Consider the following 17,671-nt stretch of genomic DNA (forward strand, 5'->3'; position numbering starts at 1 on the left):
AGCATGATTAGTACGAGTTTTTACAGATAAAAATGTGGCGCACATGACGAATCCCACGTAGTGAGTTCAGATTAGTGCTACCTTGACGTTACGGAATTTGAATTGTGACGTAACATTTGATAGACATGTATGACTATTTGGGAGCTAGAATGGAAAAAATAGGGCCAATATGGCTCTTTAGATAAAAAAGGTTCCCGACCACTGTTCTACTTTAACATATTGCATTCTCTTGTGACGTCATAATGAGTGATACTAGACTCGAAGTGTAATATGTGATTCAGAATCGAATCCCTCAGGTACTCGATTTTGCTCGACTTTTACTAAAAGATTAGTATTGATCACGTCACTTGTGAAGTAGAATGGTTGGTGACGTGCAAATTTATCTCCGAGTCGAGTCATATTCCTAATTGTCGTATGTCGAGTTAGGTCAAGTTATTTTGGGTAGTGACTAGTGACACATATAAGTCAAGTCAAAGTCATTTATATTACGTGAAATGTGAAAATTACTGGTATTCTATAACTTGAGTCATCCCTAGACTGTGTTTATAAGTTTCAAAGAAAATATGGCTCCATACCGCCACCTTTTCAATTCAATTCATTATTTGCTGATGATTTCATCATTTCAGTACACCGCAAGACTGCGATACATTAAAAGATCGGAAAGGTGTCGAAACGACTTGGAGTAATCTTCGAACTCAGACAGCCGGGTTGTAAACAATTAGGTCACAAGGCTCCGAGTCACAAGTCAATCTCACTTTTATAGTTTTGAATCGAGTCAAGTCGAGTCATTTTCAATTCACCACCGAGTCGAGTCCGAGTCCAAGTCAGCGGACAGAGGTTCGAGTCCAAGTCATGGTATTGTGACTCGAGTCCAGGTCCAAGTGATTGCTTTGACTGCTCAGTTTCCAGTTAAAGTCTTGTTTAAACCAATTTTTATAACTGTTTGGTGATATCGCTCATTTTTCTCACTTTTTACCGTTTCTGGTTGCATTTCCAAGTACCGCTACCAATAGATAAACTACGAATATAGTGTGATTACTTTACTATTCTTCGAAATTACACTGAAATGTCGGTGTTGGCCGCCTAAGTCTCGAGTCATATGACTTGGTACGAGTCGTGCGCAATGACTCGAGTCCACGGCTCGAGTCGAGTAAAGTCATTTCCGTATCCGCCAAGGTGGGTGTCTGATTTCAAAGACTACTCAAAGTCGTTTCTACAGCTTCCTATCTTTTCATTGTATCGCAATTTTTGTGGTATATTGAACCAATGATATATATCATTGATTGAACTGATAAAATTGCTAATAAACCGAACCGTACCGAGGTTTAGTGATCATTCTCAGTGCTCTATGATAAGCGACGAATTGATGCGGAACAGACACGATGTATCTCGGTGCGCAAATCCACGAAGACAGTCTTTTCGGATTTGACTCGCTGCGAGATGGTGAGTCCACTCACTTGTCCGGTATTTATCTGGGTTGATCGCTATGAAGTTGGTTTGGAGTTGTATTTTAGGCAAATGTTATGTGCAGTAGCGGTCAAGTTATGTACTCAAGATAGTTGCGCGAATGATATTGTCACTAGCAGTAATAGAAACTTCGGTTTTTAGTCTCATAGGAAGTTTTCCGCGCCGCGTCACGGGTCTCTGGGGTTCTTGCCCCGCAAACGATGCACTCACCATCGTGGGAGGGTGAGGTCGTTCCCGAAGGATGACCCAGCCAAGCCGTGTCACTTGACAGCGTTCATCAGCTACAAAGCTGGAATGACGCATGTCGTCCGGGATCTTGACAGACCAGGCTCAAGTAAGTTGATGTATGATAGTTGTAGAGTATCAAAGTGTTTGCAGATTACTAATGATGATATATAAAGACGGGCGGGCAGAATATGCATGTTGAATGTCTTGAAATTCTGATAGTTGATGCAACACTGAGCTAGATCAAATCGCGATGTGCTATTTGCATGTGGATTGTATTACGCCATAAACTTGTGCTAACTCATTATTTTCAATGCTACATACTGATCTTGATCCTAGAAATGAACAAGAAAGAGGTTGTGGAGGCTGTTACAATTTTGGAAGCGCCACCAATGATCGTATTCGGAGTTGTTGGTTATGTCCAGACTCCACGTGGCCTTCGTACTTTGACTACCATCTTTGCCGAGCACATCAGTGATGAATGCAAGAGACGATTCTACAAGAACTGGTGAGTACAGATATGGTGCAATCTGCGTGGGGTGTGTAAATTTTTGTTTGTAATAATAGCTTAACGCCAGTATGGTACTTATAGTTAATATTTCAAGACTGCTTCATACTGTTTTGAACCGTATAGTATTGAAGTGGTTGTGCTTAGAGACTACGTTTAGAGCTGTGGAATTTGTGCAAAATAAGTGATGATTGTGCAATTCTGCCACCTCTTATACTACAGCATTGCGTGCTGCGAGTAGTATATAGTGCGCATTGTCTGATGATGATATGGATTATAAAATGCACTTCTGGACACACCATATGATAGACACATATACCTGTTGCCCGCTCCTATCTGTGAAACGGAATCAACTACTGCTATATACAGAGCCAGCACTTGTCGGTTAACTACACTTGTTGATAGCTAGTCAATGATATGGTGTGTGTATTCACGGGAAGGTCAAAATTGCATCGTGTGAAGATGTATAATAGGGATATTTCAACCATTTTGACGGGTCAACTTATCTCGTTGCAGCTTCGCACCGAGTATGCAAGTTGCAGTGTGCTAGTAACTTGTAAGCGACCAAAAGTCTTACTGCCTCTTCCCGTGGCACGTTTGACCGGTTGGCTGCAACGTTGCTGCGCTGCTTAGGCCTGTTAGTCTCCTCTCACGTTTGCTGACGAGACTGCAAGCCGAGTAGACTGGTTCTCTATCCCCGTCATGGCGTTCAGGTACTCGTCGAAAAAGAAGGCGTTCTCAAAGGCGTGCAAGAAATGGGAGGATGAAGACGGAAAGAAGCAGATCGATGCCGATTTCGCAAAGATGAAGAAGTACTGCACCGTCATCAGAGTCATTGCTCACACGCAGGTATTATGACACTCGAGTAATTCTCCCAAGGGTCTGTCTATTTTGTCAATATTGCCAATGCACTACTTTTATGTTTTTGAACTAGTTTTTCCAGAGCATTTGAGAGAATACTTGATCGTTTCATTCTCGAAACTGGGGAGAACCTTTTGCTCAACTGATGACTGTGGTGTCTTTTCTTATTCATCCGCTCAATCAAGATTCCGTTGCTATTTAACGTATGAACACGCAAAAAGCTTGCTAGCAATCTCTGTCAGTTGCTGACAATTTCCTCCTGCCAAGTGTCTGTGATACTGTGAAATATTTACACTGGTTCAATACTCCATTTAACGTACAAGAACATGAACAATTAAATTGCAGTGCCATCGTGTATTTGATGAATGAAGTATAACGAGTGCATTGACAAAATAGACAGGCCCACTTTTGATTGCAGTTGTGTCGAATGATGATCGTAGATTGTCTGAATTGTATTGATGTTAGATGGTACGAGGCATTTGTCTGAAGACTACACAGACTGAGAAATGCCCATACATGAGATTTGCAAGTGGGTATTTGATTTTCCTTGTCTATTTGCAGATGAGAATGTTGCCGATCAGGCAGAAAAAGTCGCACTTGATGGAGGTTCAGATCAATGGTGGATCCATTGCTGACAAAGTCGAGTTTGCCAGAGGCATGCTGGAGAAACCGGTCAAAGTGTCCGATGTGTTTGCTCAGGACGAAATGATCGATATCATCGGAGTCACCAAGGGCCATGGATACAAAGGCAAGTCTTGACATTTGCTTCTTTAGTGACAGTTTGATTAATTTCTAGTGGTATTGCAGGTGTCACTTCAAGGTGGCATACAAAGAAGCTTCCGCGTAAAACTCACAAGGGTCTGCGCAAGGTCGCTTGTATCGGAGCATGGCATCCTGCCCGTGTTGGCTTTACGGTGGCTCGTTCAGGTAAGGAGTCGTGTGCAGCTGGTATTTGTTCGACTGTGATGATACGCATTGTTATGTGTGCCCTTGCCAGGGTACCTGATTTTAATGAAGTTACCACCAATGCTGCCTTCCTGCTGAGTCTTTGTGATGTGATCCATTAAAGTAGTTTGCGAATGGCGTGTATTTAGTGCCTACTCTTGTCTTGACCAGGTCAAAAGGGCTACCATCACCGTACTGAGATCAACAAGAAGATCTACCGTGTTGGCGTCGGTATCCACAAAGAAGGTGGCAAGCTTATCAAGAACAACGCTTCAACTGAAGCCGATATCACTGATAAGAGCATCACTCCAGTGGTATGTAGCTTGTAAAATATGCAATCGACTCAAATATCTAGATGAGTTGATGTTTTAGGGCGGTTTCCCTCACTACGGTGAAGTCAAGAACGACTTCATCATGATCAAAGGGTGCTGCATTGGAATCAGAAAGCGTGTGCTCACGCTCAGAAAGTCCTTGCTTGTTCACACCAAACGCGCCGCCACTGAGAAGGTCAAGTTGAAATGGATCGACACCGCGTCCAAGATGGGTCACGGTCGCTTCCAGACCTTGGAAGAAAAGCGCGCGTTTATGGGTCCTCTGAAAAAGGACCGCCAAGCCGCTACTGCGTGATTTTGATAGAATACATAATGCCTGAATGAAACTTTGTGTTGTTGCTTGTGGTACTTGGGTGGGGAGAATCGAGGTGTTCAGGCAGGCATTATCGGCGGACCCGACGTTGTAGTCCTTGAAATTGTGGCTATTGCCTCGGGACTCGTGCGGTCGCCGTACAATCAACCACGTGCTGTAATTGAAAGGCGAGGCGTGCAACTGGGGTTTCGTGAGAGGTATGCTTCAAGATTTGTGGTGTAGTGACATTGATAGTTCGATGTACATTGCTTGATTATGAAATAAACCTGAATATTTTCTGCTGACTCTCGGGTTTATTTCAATATGAATATATTGAAGTTCTGTATCTCCAAGAAGCTCTTCAAATATTGCTTGATTAGTATCGAGCTTATTTGAAACTGCTCTGCCATTTGGAGAGATAAATCATAGCCCCTTTATAGCTGGCACTTTTCATATTGAATAATATTTAGTCTCCACTCGCCCCGGAAAGCTGAACAATATGGAGCTCCCTGACTTCATGAAGTATAAATTCAGGTGGGCATGTTAAAGTTTGTATTTCATTTCCGGACTGTGATGTTATGCATTGTATGTGTACCCTTGCCGGGGTACCTGATTATTAATGAAGACATAACCAATGCTGCCTTCCTGCTGAGTTTGGCTATGTCTAGCAGGAAGAGTCTGATATAAAGTGACGACATGTGCGAGGCATTTATCTGACGACTTGAACTGTACTTGAAAATCAGCCCACTTGAAGTATGTCGGAACTGACTGAAAATGTATTTACAGGACTGGTCATTGACTAGATACAGATCTTCCAACAGATGACAGATGTCTTCTCAGTGTCTGGAAATTTGAGCAGGTGGGCAATTTCTTGATCGTGTTGCGGGATGGTGTATTCATAGTCATGTGATGATCGTAGATGACGAGTCTGATATATATTAGTGACGATACTGTACGAGGCATTTGTCTGACGACTTGCATTGCGATTGTAAATTTATGATTAACATGTGTTGAAACTTGACGGCTAAGATGTGTATTTCAGGACTGGTCACTTATTAGATGCAGATCTTCAAGGGATGACGGATGTCTTCGCAGTGTCTGGAAACTTGAGCAGGTGGGCAATTTCTTAATCGTGTTTGCGGATAGTGTGTTCATAGTCATGTGATGATCGTAGATGACGAGTCTGATATATATTAGTGACGATACTGTACGAGGCATTTGTCTGACGACTTGCATTGCGATTGTAAATTTATGATTAACATGTGTTGAAACTTGACGGCTAAGATGTGTATTTCAGGACTGGTCACTGATTAGATGCAGATCTTCAAGGGATGACGGATGTCTTCGCAGTGTCTGGAAACTTGAGCAGGTGGGCAATTTCTTAATCGTGTTTGCGGATAGTGTGGGTATAGTCATGTGATGATCGTAGATGACGAGTCTGATATATATTAGTGACGATAATGTACGAGGCATTTGTCTGACGACTTGCATTGCGATTGTAAATAAATAATTAACCCAAGTTAAAACTGATGGTTAAGATGTGTATTTCAGGACTGGTCACTGATTAGATGCAGATCTTCAAGGGATGACGGATGTCTTCGCAGTGTCTGGAAACTTGAGCAGGTGGGCAATTTCTTAATCGTGTTTGCGGATAGTGTGGGTATAGTCATGTGATGATCGTAGATGACGAGTCTGATATATATTAGTGACGATAATGTACGAGGCATTTGTCTGACGACTTGCATTGCGATTGTAAATAAATAATTAACCCAAGTTAAAACTGATGATTAAGATGTGTATTTCCAGGACTGGTCACTTATTAGATGCAGTTCTTCCAAGGGATGACAGATGTCTTCTCAGTGTATGGATATTTGAGCAGGTGGGCAATTTTTTGATAGTCTTGCGGGATGGTGTGTTCATAGTCACGTGATGATCGTAGATGACGAGTCTGATATATATTAGTGACGATAATGTACGAGGCATTTGTCTGACGACTTGCATTGCGATTGAAAATTAGCAAACTTTGAATATGTTGAATCTGAGGGTGAAAATGTGTATTTACAGGACTGGCAACTGCTCAGATGCAGATCTTCCAAGGGATACGGATGCCTTCGCAGTGCATGGAAATTTGACCAGGTGGGCGATTTCTTGATCGCGGTGCGGAATACTGTGGCCTTAGTCATGTGATGATCGCAGATGACGAGTCCGATATATATTAGTGATGATAATAGGCGAGGCATTTGTCTAACGACTTGCGCGTTGCGATTAAAATTAGCAAACTGTCGATGTGTTGAAACTGACGGTGAAAATGTGTATTTACAGAACTGGACTGATTGGCTGCAGATCTTTTCCAGGGGACGACAGATGGCTTCACAGTGCCTGGAAATTTGTTAAGCAGGTGGGCAATTTTTTGATTGCAGTGTTGGATTATGTGGTCATAGTCATGTGATGATCGTAAGAATAGGAAGAGTCTGATCGATAGTGACGACAAATGCAAATAATTTATCTGATGACTTGCATTGCGACTAAAACTAGCCCACATCGGATATGTAGAAACTGATAGTTAGTGTGTGTATTAACAGGACCATCACCGATTAGATGCAGATCTTCTTCTTCACAGCAGATGTCTTTTTGCCTTGTCTGGAAATTTTTTCAGCAGGTGGGTAATTTCTTGATTATGTGGTCATGGTCATGTGATGACTAGTCTGATCTATACTAGTGACATAGAGTTCGAGGCATTTGTTTGAAGGCTTGCATTGTCATTGTAAATTGATCAACTTTTGTTTCGTAAAATTGACTGTTGATTGTATTTACAGGACACGCTGATTTGGAAACCGCGTCACAGATCTTTGCGGTTCTTGCCCTGCAAACGATGCAGTCATCATCGTGGGAGGGTGAGGTCGTTCCCAGCCAAGCGTGTCACTTGACAGCGTTCATCAGCTACAAAGCTGTAACGACGCATGTCGTCCGGGATCTTGACAGACCAGGCTCAAGTAAGTTCATCTAATAGTTGTAGAGTATTTAGTGTTTGCATATTACCAATGATGATATATAAAGACGGGCGGGCAGAATGTGCATGTTGAATGTCTTAAAGATTCTGATGGTTTATGCAACACTGAAGTAAATTGAGTCGCGATGTGCCATATGCTTGTATAACGCCATAAACTTGTGTTACCTCTTCATTTGCAATGCTACATACTGATATTTATCCTAGGAGACTGTTACAATCCTTGTGGTGTTTTAAAGGGAAAGCTAGAGACAAGCCACCAGCACACTCGATCAAAAGTGTAGTGCAAGCACTGTGAGGGCACACACATGCAGGTAAGCTAATTTTGAGCGTTGCGTGTCAATGTAATGTTGTGGAGGGATGATCTAGATGTCTGATTGAACTTGATGAAACAGAGGCATTTGTCTGACGACGGTCTAAACTTTAGCCTGAAATGTTAATACATCTTTGTGATTACCCTTTTCTTCCAGGTGAATATGATGCAGAAAGAAGCCAGGATAGAGTGCTGTGCCGCCATGTTGATGCAGTATTTGAAAAGAAGACCATCGTCCGATGGATGGCCTTTATTATCTCTTGACGCATACATACTGCGGTTTTCTTATCCTTCCTCAGCTTTGTCAGCAATCTGTTGTACAACACTAGGGTGGAGTAAAAAATAAAAATTTTGAATTTCGAAAAAGTGTCTCGATATAAGTCCCAAATAGCAAATAAAAAATTTCTGTCGTGCACTTTCACCGATCGAGCCGTAAACAGCCACATCTTGATAACCGCTTACACTAGACAGCTAGTTTTAGGCTTGGAAGATGCAGATCTTCCAAGTCTGAAATATCGGCATTGTTCGAACAATCGGAGAGTCGCAACGGGTCATTGTTATGGCCATTGTGTTGCGGTTACAAGATTGTTCTGAACAATGCCGATATTTCAGACTTGGAGGACAGATTCTAGGTGGATCAGTGCCTGATCAATATTTTAATTTATATTTTCGGAATCGGTGCAACAGTAACTTTCGATCAAGACCAGAATCAGTTATTTCTGCGCTCGGGAAGATAGCTTTTGGATTGCCAGAAATCCTACAGTCGCTTACGCAAAACAATTCTCCACTCCAGCCTCAGCGAAGCGGAACGAAGATGCAAAATCGGTCGTTGCCGTTCCATGTTTAATTTCTATAGTTTGACGTTCGATATTGGTGCGCTCGTTACCAGCCCATCCGGTGTCGATTAAGTTTATCGGAATAATATTTTCCCGTTGAAATGAATCGAAATAAACACTGTGCCGTGCACATTGCGCCATGCCCATAACGAATTAAACTATACCGTATGCACATTGCACATTTACAAGTTTACGAAACAGATGATTACAAATTGGAAATCGTGTATCAAATCAGTAGTTTGTCTCCAACGTAGAATACTATGGGGTTTTGGCCTACTCTTCTGCCATATCCTATTTAAGCTCGAAAATCCTTACTGGAGATGACAACGATGCGCAGTAATGAATTGCAATTAGCATGCATACTCGCAATAACACTGTCCACTTTCGCGGCCCGACTAAAGAACTATCACGAAAAAACGAGTATTTGCTTATCCGATTCATAGCAATGATGAGACGGCTCGTGCTCGTCATATCGGCATGTGCGACGAAATCACGTTTTTAACATATCTCCCATTTCGCGTAATACATAGTGATCATTGTTTTCGAACCGTATACAATTGGCCAACAAGGTTGTGCCGATGATGAAATTGCGGGTGTGCCGAATACCCACAATATTCACAGGCATATGTCGCATACCGAGGTTGGGCACTCATGTGTGAAAATTGAACATACGACTACTCTGCTGTCAAATCCCCAGGAACATGGTTAATCGGGAAATGTAGCGCCAAAGAGGAAAAGATTCTTAATATCGCGAAGGCCTGCTGTTGAATTCGGTGAACTCAGCAGATATGGTTGTTGCATATATAATAGCATCTTATGAAATACGTCGGAGCCAGAGCTACCCCTCAAATAACTGGCTCCAGCTCCGGCTGAATTTTATATAGAGCTCCAGCTCCGGTAAAAATGCACGGCTCCGGGGCTCCGGCTCCAAAGTCCTGCTCGGAGGACATTTTCAAAAACCCGAAAAAGGAGGTAACCCTACCCTAGTCCAACACCGGCTCTCTGTTGTGGACCCTACAGGGGTCATCGGCCACCATATCTGCTACATTATATTTAAGTTGTTTGTGGATTTAAATCGCTATTAACAAATATGCATCAAAAAAAGGGAATAAAATGATTAATAAAGCGTTGTTTGGCGTAAATCATCCGTAGGTTAGTCCAAGAAACGCACGCTCATCTTCGTGTTGCACTCGGCGGAGTCCATGGCCTGCAACGGAAATGATAATATGCTTTGAGAAAGAGTGCACACTCAGCTTTCTTGGTATTACATATCCAACGGCGATTGAGGAGTCCGGAATTAAAAACCCCAGACAAGAAGCAATTCCAACTACCCACTTGACTGGTGAATAAAAGTATCGTTATGTCCGTAGGTGTGGGATCAAGTCATTGATTGTGCAATGTGTGCACTTGATAGGATAATAAAGCAGAAGACAATCATCGAGTAGCGAAGACTACTCAAGTATAGCTTCAATGGGTGTTGTGATCCGCTATGTAGAGATGTTTAATATTGTCGACCGAAAATCGCTGCTTACTTTCAGAAACTCATCTCTGCTGATCGACCTATCGTTGTCCTTATCACTTTCAAGAATAGTCCGTTCCGCTATGAAGGAAAGTTGCTCCGGGCTAATGTTGGCCCCGACCATCAGACCGAGTATCTACGAAAGTGGGAATTCATGTTAGAAATCGGATCACACGGCTCAATTGACTTACGATAGTATGATAGTATCGCTATCATAGTCGATTTAAAATAGCCTACCATAGGAATTGCAATACAATGAAAAGGAGGTAGTCAAAACAACAGTGATCAAACCGTCACATTCAGACTTGAACAAACTACAACTCCTGTATTTTGAAATTACGCAACTAGCTCTGCTCACTTTTTAGAACTCGCAACTACAACTAACGACCTTAAAAAATCCGAAACCAAAACACATCTATTCACACACACGATTCCCGAATTGCAAATGAGCTAAGGAATGTTGGAGATATAATCGGCACTGCAAAAGGATGGGGTTTCGAGTTTGGGATGGGAGGGGTTTTGACCTTCAAAACCCACCCCTCGATGTCATTGGTAATAGTTAGGGCTGGGCACAATGATTCGAGTACTGAAATTATGAGCTTCTCGCCACTGAAAGTTAATTTATCAACGAGAATTATAGTTTCGATACTAATTTTCACTGGTGAAGCCTTGAAAAACCTTGATTGGCGGTATCGTAGCATACGAACGAGACATATGGTACGAAGGTTACTGGACGCAGCACATTTCCGAAGTGGAATGAAATCGGTATGGTCGAAAAAATACCAAATTATCATTTATGAGATGGATAAAAGGCATTATATTCCTTGTGGGGGCATAAACGGTACATATTTGAACTGTGACGTATTACATTCTTTTATGACGTCATAACGAGTGATACTCGATTACTCGACTCAAAGCATATTACGTGATTCAGAATCGAATCACTCAGGTACTCGATTTTGCCCAGCCCTACTAATAGTGATGCTGCTTAGCTACCAAAAAACATCACACAACGGAACACCAGTTAGAGCAACTCGCATTTTCAAATCCGCAGCGAGAACTACTTAAAAACCAGTAAGCTAGTTAGTTGACCGTCAACTAACTAAATTGGATTTTTGTACGTACGTACACGATGGTCTACACCAGGGGTCTCAAACACGCGGCTCGCGAGATCATCGAATGTGGCCCGCGTCAGCATTTTGTATTTTGAAGTACGCTATTCGACAATATCTACCTGCCACATAGATTTGCTCTAAAACTACCGGTACTCCGAAGATATAAAACTACTCATCAGTTTTGCTATCATATCACTTTCAAAATTTACCATGCTTTGGAAGATCGCTGTTATATCACATTACCTGTTTATGATGATAAAACATGATTCGTGACTGAAAATTGTGATTTGGACTTGGGCACGACTTTTTGTAGAATTACTCGAAATCTGGGTAATAAAATAAAAATGACTCTTTGGGCCAAACGTTACATGCAGAGAAGGACTTGGTACAACCACGGACGCAACATACTATCAAACTGTAATGGGGAATAGTAATAGATCAAAAAGGCAATAGCTGGCATAGCGTATATAGCCATCTAAGCAGGTCGATATGGTAACCAATGGCATTCTGTAACCCCCTTGATGTATATAGTTAGTTACATCTTGTGTCTCTTTATCCATGTTATTATCGCCAATTAAAGGTGGCGGGTAAAGTAGTGGTACGCTCCACAGCTGTAACACAAATGAATTTTTCGGCGATTGGACATTTCTATTGCTATGGCATATTAATCATTATATTCAAATTGCCATTGATCTGCTCCAATATTCGGAGGTGAATCTAACTCTGATTCAATTTTACTTTGGTAATGACATGATCAGCCATAACCTAGTTATCAGGATATGCCCGAAACCTAGATTAGGCTGTACTGCTCCTGCTGCATGGCTCTGAGATCAGATCAATCTTTGTTCCATTCTAAAATATTCTACCTACAATGGTGGCACGTCAAAATGTCCGCTTGCTGCAAAATTATAATACGACAGCTTTTACGATGTCATGATGCATTTGTACTCTCACATGGTATTTATAGCCAAGTACAACAACAATTTTATTTAAATATTTAAAAATGTGATTTGCTAGTGCACATGTTCATGATGTGTGTGGAATGCCAGTCGGCAAATAAGGCCTACTTGGAAATAAATTGAATAGGCCCATATTATTTGTGCTGCGGCCTGCGACGCCATCAAAAACTATGAAATTGGCCCGCGAGCACATTTGAGTTTGAGACCCCTGATCTACACATACAGAAATGTAATGGAAGAACACTTACTTCTTGTAAATCTGTCTTTGATATTTTTCCATCCTTATCTGAATCGTACAATGAGAATACAACTGCAAAACAATTACACTTTAATCATAAATAACTTACGCTATACCCGGTTTTATTTCTTACATTCGAGTTTCTTATTTCTTCCATTGATAGCATCATCTGCTGTCTTAGCGGATATCGGACGGAACACGGCCAGCGTTTTCATGAATTGACGAAAGTTGACATGGTCGTGACTAAAAATTTGCGACTTCTAATCATTATCCAGCGCCGATTAAGCATTAGATTAATAAATGGCTTCGAGTGGTGTGTCTGAAAATGTTATGAGTGAAAGATGTATGTTACAAAACGACATTTCGCAAAATGATTCGAATACTCCAATCTGAATGGAGTTGTGAAATTATACGCTCTTTTACCAGCAAGAGGTAATTGATCAAAAAGAATTATAGTTTTGATACTATTTTCTGGTGGGAAAGACTTGAAACCTATATGGGTCGTATCACAGCATTCGAAACTTGTAGTACAAAACCACCCACGTTAGTGGAAATGACCATATGACCCATATGATTGCAATGAAATAGGTATGGTAGAAACTAGAAAATACGAAATTGTCTTCAATGTGATGTAGATCTAGCATTATTTTCTTTGTGGTTGCATAAAAGGTATATATTTAACTTTCCATATCATTCATACTGCTATGCTGTCATATTGAGTGGTTTTTGATTCTAAGACAAATAATGGATTCAGAATCGAATCACGCAGTCCGTACCGTATTTTGACCAGTCCAAATAATGAGTATGTAATTTACAAATTCAACAAACCATCATCATTGGTATCTGTCATTTGCTATATGCGTCGAACAGTAAATTTACTGTACAATGAACCTTGTAGCATAGTGAAACATACCCTTTGACAAAGAACGACTCCACAATTCTGTCAGCGATGGGATTGATCGCCAGCTCGGGAATCCTTAAAAATGCATCACGCGTTAAGAATCCATTTTGCTCCTTGTCCAAGCTTGTGAATCGCGTAAAAAGTCGAATGATCTGGTTCTGCGAAACTGCAACATCAAATACAGAGGTGGTCAAAGTAGTCACCGTCGCTACTCAAGTAGAAGTAGGAGTGGTGGTTCACAAGTAAGTACAAAACTGAAAACTGTCAAGTAGAAGTAGTCAAAAATCATAACTACTTATTAAGTAGTGTGAGTAGGCAAAATCTAGTTCAAGTACTTCAAAAATTGCCTTTTATTGAGATTGCAATACAAAATGTAGCTTACAGCCAGTTTCTTTTTGAATTGCGTCGATTTCTTCTTCTCTAAGATCAGACGACGCTTTAGCCCCCATTTTACTGCTTACAATATATATATTATATAATCTGAGATCACAAGATAGATAGATTGTTGATTCAAATCTTATCATCAGGATAACATGAATATGTCAATATATTGCTATGGCTGGAAGCAAAATACCAACAATATATCATTATCCGATCCAGCGTAAATAATAAGTCTTAATATACCGTACAATTGAATAGTATATTCATATTAAAATGAACCTGAATATTTCGACTGACAAGCAATCGTCAGGGGTTGCCTAACTGTCAGCAACTAGGGGGGATGGGGGAATTTGAGTATATTTTCAAGTTTGAGCAGCTGTCATTTTCATAAACAGTCAAATAAAATGGTGGCTGGTTGATATTTGTTACATTGTATGGTTGAATTTTCGGTTGCAAATGAATTGAAGATTCAATTTGCTCGCAGTGGAAAAATATTGTGATTTTTTTTTTACAAATTCGTATACTCAATTTACCCCAATTTTGTGGGAAAATTGAGTATACTGTCTAAATTGTACTTGAAGCAAGCCTTATCCCCACGTTATACCCAAATGACCCATTGTATGGGAAAACTGAGTATATTTACATGTTTTTAAAAAAGAAACTGGAACAAGATCTCTTATTGTTGTTTAAAGAGAAACTTTTTTAGGAGGAACAGCAGAACGAAATAATTAGATGTCAAAGTTTCACTACTTGTTTGGATTCAAATCAAATTTGACAACCCCTCTTCTTTCTGAAATTGGTGCTTTCACTTTGAAAATTACTTCATTGAATGAAATGGAAAATATTCTCAACATGAAATTGATGTCATCAATGTTTCAGGGATAGGAAAATATGCAACCCGTTGGTTGAAAAAATTATGTTCAAATGTTTCACCGCCACCCATCATATTTTCCACCTGCCCCAGAAACTTTGTCTGTCTGTATTGTATAACGAGCCAATCAAACTCGTTGATATCCTTCCTCTTTCTGAATTGTTTCAAATTCCCCAAGTCCATCTCAGAACTGTACTTAGAGTGGCCACTTCCTCCTCATAATCGTCACTGACCACAACATCATTGCTCTTGCGTTTTAGCTTTCATACATTCTCCTCATCTTAAAGTCTGGTCATGCTTTCTTCTGATGTCAGCACCTCACCAGTTATGGCCTGATCAAGTGAACATGCCTTCTTTTGGCATTATGACTAGCTAAATAATTTCTTGATTCTCTTTTCATTATTTGTGAGACTACTGTGTAGTAATTGCCCGAGTCAAACTTTTCATCTAGTCACTTTCTTCGACCGATTCTTGCTCTTGTGGCTACAATTTTCTGTGTTGCTCTAATTAACTTTGTTATGAGTGCTTCATAGGGAATCCCAGACTCTATTATAACAGCTCTTTCCTGTCCTACTTTCTTTGATGGCCTGATCAAATTCATGTGGTGCATATTTAGGGGTTCGCTTCTTCTCATAATACCTGAGCTTGTCTGTTATTGTTTTAACTCTCTAATTGTGTAACAAAATCAGAATAACAAGATTCAAAAGAGTATCTACAACCTCTCTGATGACAGTGCAACAAAAAAAGTTATCATTTAGTAGTATACTCAATTTAACCCACCCCTAATTTATACTATACCCGAATCACCCCAAAAAAATATTCTTCAAATTAAAACTTACTCTTACCACCATCGACAAAATGCATTGCCATACCTTGTAGCATGATCACCTATCACAAACTTAAGCAATATTTGGATATGCAACAACCATTTTTATGCTGTCTGCAAAGAAGTTGAAAAGTGGTGTCAAAAATGAAAAAAAATTTCACAAACTTTCAATTCCACGTGGAAGCTATAATCGGCCTTTGATAGAAATGGTTATTAGTCTTAACTAGAGCTTACATAGTGAGCTAATGAATGAATGCAGAACTGCGGAATTTAAAGCAGATATGTTGAGAAAGCAAAAGTTTTTGTCGAATGTACTCAAATTCCCCTACCTACTCAAGTTCCCCCACCCCCCCCTAGTAGAGAATTGGAAATAACATCTTATATCAACTATAATAAGTTTTGCTTTTTCAGATGAGAGATTGTGGTTGGACGTCTCATGTTAACACATATTCCGTGCTCTCGAAGGCCTCTCTATATGTAAAACCAAGGCATGGAGCAATCGGAGCATTCATTCAATCAACAAACAAGCCAGTTCATTGCACTAGGACGACATCAAGATGTACATTGTACTGGGCTTGAAGAACGATAAATGCGAATTAATAATAGAGAAAGTCGGAGAGAATACCGGTATTCAAATATGAAATTCAAACTCTTCATGACAAAAAAGGTTTGATTGAACAGTTCATGAAAAAAGTGTGATATAAAATGAATATAAGTAAGGATATAGGCTATGATTATTTTATATATATATAGGCCTAATAGATAGATGTAGGTTACATGGTATATATTAATAGATAATGTGTTTCAAATTAGGGCAGTTGTGCATCTGGAATTTACCAATTTCTACAAATTATCCGATGGCTAAGAAAGGAACGTAAGGAGATACGACCAGACGAGAGATAATACATAACACAATAATACGACAAGAAGAATCGACACTAAGAGAGTTTGGAAGGCCAAATTTCTCATTTCGGGATGTCTAAAAAATTCTCCACTGGAGAAAAGTGAGCCTTTTTTGTTTTTGTGTGGGTAAGGCTGATTCTCGGGTACGTTTTCACCCAAAAATTGACATATTGGTTCCCATCCATCGATGGCACGATACTCGAGGAGTTGAGTCTTGCTCACAGTACTTCGAACATAGCAATTGTGCTTGCGATATTTCAATTTACACAGACGCGGACTTTTTGGTGGAGTTATAAGTGATAATCGCATGGGCCCTTCGACCGATAAACAGAATTCAGCTACTCCCATGGCAACGTTGAAGAAACGACGGCCAGCAGGTGTAAGTAAAACTGCCATAGCCATGATAACGGCTAAATATCTACCCCAGCCGAGATCAACCATTCCTTTATAACTCTTGAACCAATCATCTTCAGGCCTTGTTGTCAAAATGACTTTCGCGTCTGGAAACACGCGCAAAATTTCTTCCCAAAAGGCGATAACAGGCCCATCAATCAACACATCTACATTCTCTAGTCTCTTCCGTATCTCCTCGTCCGTCACACTGCCATCAAAGAACTTTTCCCACAGGTCATACAGATCAAAGAGTTGATCGTCAAAATCGTAGACTCGATATCCCAACTGTGACAGGGCGTTAGCTAGGCTCTTGGTGCCGGTTTTCCAGAATCCAGCACAAATTATTTTCATCTTTTTAATAAATGGAGCTAATATTCGCAAATTCAGTAGTAAGGGAGCCGACCGAAGTTTGGAGAATGGAGTTCGCGAACAATAACATGTGTTACGTGGAGCATTACAACGAACATGTGCAACATTAAATCCATTTCTCAGCTGATTCGAATGATTGGCATAAATTTGGAATGAAGGGGATATGCATGCACTATGCAATAACCAAAGCGCTTGGATTATCCAGCTTGATCGTTATTGATTATTTTCTACTTGATTTCTTCCTCTCAGCTAGTAATTTCTGTCCCAAACAACATTGCTTGACTGTAATACTATGGGGCTGTTCCACTTCATTTTGAACACGCGGTGGCGACAAAGGTAACTCGACCCAAATTTGTTTTGTTGCTATATGCTTTACTATGGGAATGGACAAAACATGGACCCAATTTCGT

The 17,671-nt window shown here is 40.4% G+C and overlaps 5 protein-coding genes across 14 annotated transcripts in view; 2 read left to right on the forward strand and 3 right to left on the reverse strand.

The window, feature by feature from the left end:
- Nucleotides 1–1,324: 1,324 nt before the first annotated feature.
- Nucleotides 1,325–4,664, forward strand: LOC145444954 (large ribosomal subunit protein uL3-like). Its single transcript, XM_080323034.1, has 8 exons — nucleotides 1,325–1,443; nucleotides 1,609–1,801; nucleotides 2,032–2,200; nucleotides 2,914–3,049; nucleotides 3,623–3,809; nucleotides 3,869–3,988; nucleotides 4,178–4,320; nucleotides 4,379–4,664. The coding sequence occupies exons 1-8, from the start codon at nucleotides 1,441–1,443 to the stop codon at nucleotides 4,631–4,633; spliced, it is 1,206 nt and encodes a 401-aa protein (XP_080179160.1). The 5' UTR covers nucleotides 1,325–1,440; the 3' UTR covers nucleotides 4,634–4,664.
- Nucleotides 4,665–5,303: 639 nt separating this feature from the next.
- Nucleotides 5,304–8,316, forward strand: LOC145444952 (uncharacterized). 10 transcript variants are annotated; one of them, XM_080323028.1, is made up of 10 exons: nucleotides 5,304–5,489; nucleotides 6,182–6,253; nucleotides 6,437–6,509; nucleotides 6,695–6,766; nucleotides 6,953–7,028; nucleotides 7,213–7,289; nucleotides 7,447–7,521; nucleotides 7,577–7,623; nucleotides 7,877–7,951; nucleotides 8,108–8,316. In XM_080323028.1, the coding sequence occupies exons 3-7, from the start codon at nucleotides 6,454–6,456 to the stop codon at nucleotides 7,454–7,456; spliced, it is 291 nt and encodes a 96-aa protein (XP_080179154.1). In that variant the 5' UTR covers nucleotides 5,304–5,489; nucleotides 6,182–6,253; nucleotides 6,437–6,453; the 3' UTR covers nucleotides 7,457–7,521; nucleotides 7,577–7,623; nucleotides 7,877–7,951; nucleotides 8,108–8,316. The 10 variants fall into 10 exon arrangements, with proteins under 10 accessions (XP_080179154.1, XP_080179152.1, XP_080179156.1 ...); XM_080323026.1 differs by having other exon boundaries at nucleotides 7,447–7,623; XM_080323030.1 differs by lacking the exon at nucleotides 7,877–7,951 and having other exon boundaries at nucleotides 7,577–7,616.
- The window catches only part of LOC145444943 (heparan-alpha-glucosaminide N-acetyltransferase-like), a 33,448-nt gene continuing 22,905 nt past the window's right edge, over nucleotides 7,129–17,671 (reverse strand). The window contains exon 15 of the mRNA XM_080323013.1: nucleotides 7,129–7,270. Within this exon, the coding sequence (XP_080179139.1) occupies nucleotide 7,270 (1 nt within the window). The 3' untranslated portion in view covers nucleotides 7,129–7,269. The remainder of the gene's footprint in view (nucleotides 7,271–17,671) is intronic.
- LOC145444950 (calcineurin B homologous protein 1-like) lies at nucleotides 9,818–14,244 on the reverse strand. The gene is made up of 6 exons (XM_080323021.1): nucleotides 13,901–14,244; nucleotides 13,531–13,684; nucleotides 12,751–12,860; nucleotides 12,628–12,689; nucleotides 10,319–10,441; nucleotides 9,818–9,993 (listed from the first exon to the last, which is right to left on the reverse strand). Exons 1-6 carry the CDS (start codon nucleotides 14,040–14,042, stop codon nucleotides 9,940–9,942), a joined length of 645 nt encoding a protein of 214 aa, XP_080179147.1. The 5' UTR covers nucleotides 14,043–14,244; the 3' UTR covers nucleotides 9,818–9,939.
- LOC145444947 (uncharacterized) lies at nucleotides 15,956–17,322 on the reverse strand. The gene has a single exon (XM_080323018.1). It carries the CDS (start codon nucleotides 17,241–17,243, stop codon nucleotides 16,458–16,460), a length of 786 nt encoding a protein of 261 aa, XP_080179144.1. The 5' UTR covers nucleotides 17,244–17,322; the 3' UTR covers nucleotides 15,956–16,457.

Source organism: Botryllus schlosseri, chromosome 8 (genome assembly GCF_051294905.1).
Source record: "Botryllus schlosseri isolate E-star chromosome 8, Bs_hap1, whole genome shotgun sequence".
Taxonomy (NCBI): domain Eukaryota; kingdom Metazoa; phylum Chordata; class Ascidiacea; order Stolidobranchia; family Styelidae; genus Botryllus; species Botryllus schlosseri.

Excerpts from the sequence above, each read along its gene's own strand:
- LOC145444954 (XM_080323034.1), top strand. Across the intron at positions 1,802-2,031 it reads TCTTGACAGACCAGGCTCAA|AAATGAACAAGAAAGAGGTT; the intron begins GTAAGTTGATGT and ends TCTTGATCCTAG. Across the intron at positions 3,810-3,868 it reads CAAGGGCCATGGATACAAAG|GTGTCACTTCAAGGTGGCAT; the intron begins GCAAGTCTTGAC and ends GTGGTATTGCAG.
- LOC145444952 (XM_080323023.1), top strand. The coding sequence starts at position 7,229 with ATGCAGATCTTCTTCTTCACAGCAGATGTCTTTTTGCCTTGTCTGGAA. Across the intron at positions 7,290-7,446 it reads TCTGGAAATTTTTTCAGCAG|GACACGCTGATTTGGAAACC; the intron begins GTGGGTAATTTC and ends TTGTATTTACAG. Across the intron at positions 7,617-8,107 it reads TCCGGGATCTTGACAGACCA|GTGAATATGATGCAGAAAGA; the intron begins GGCTCAAGTAAG and ends CTTTTCTTCCAG.
- LOC145444950 (XM_080323021.1), bottom strand. The coding sequence starts at position 14,042 with ATGATAAGATTTGAATCAACAATCTATCTATCTTGTGATCTCAGATTA. Across the intron at positions 12,861-13,530 it reads GAGTCGTTCTTTGTCAAAGG|TCACGACCATGTCAACTTTC; the intron begins GTATGTTTCACT and ends GCAAATTTTTAG. Across the intron at positions 9,994-10,318 it reads GCAGAGATGAGTTTCTGAAA|GCCATGGACTCCGCCGAGTG; the intron begins GTAAGCAGCGAT and ends TTTCCGTTGCAG.
- LOC145444947 (XM_080323018.1), bottom strand. The coding sequence starts at position 17,243 with ATGAAAATAATTTGTGCTGGATTCTGGAAAACCGGCACCAAGAGCCTA.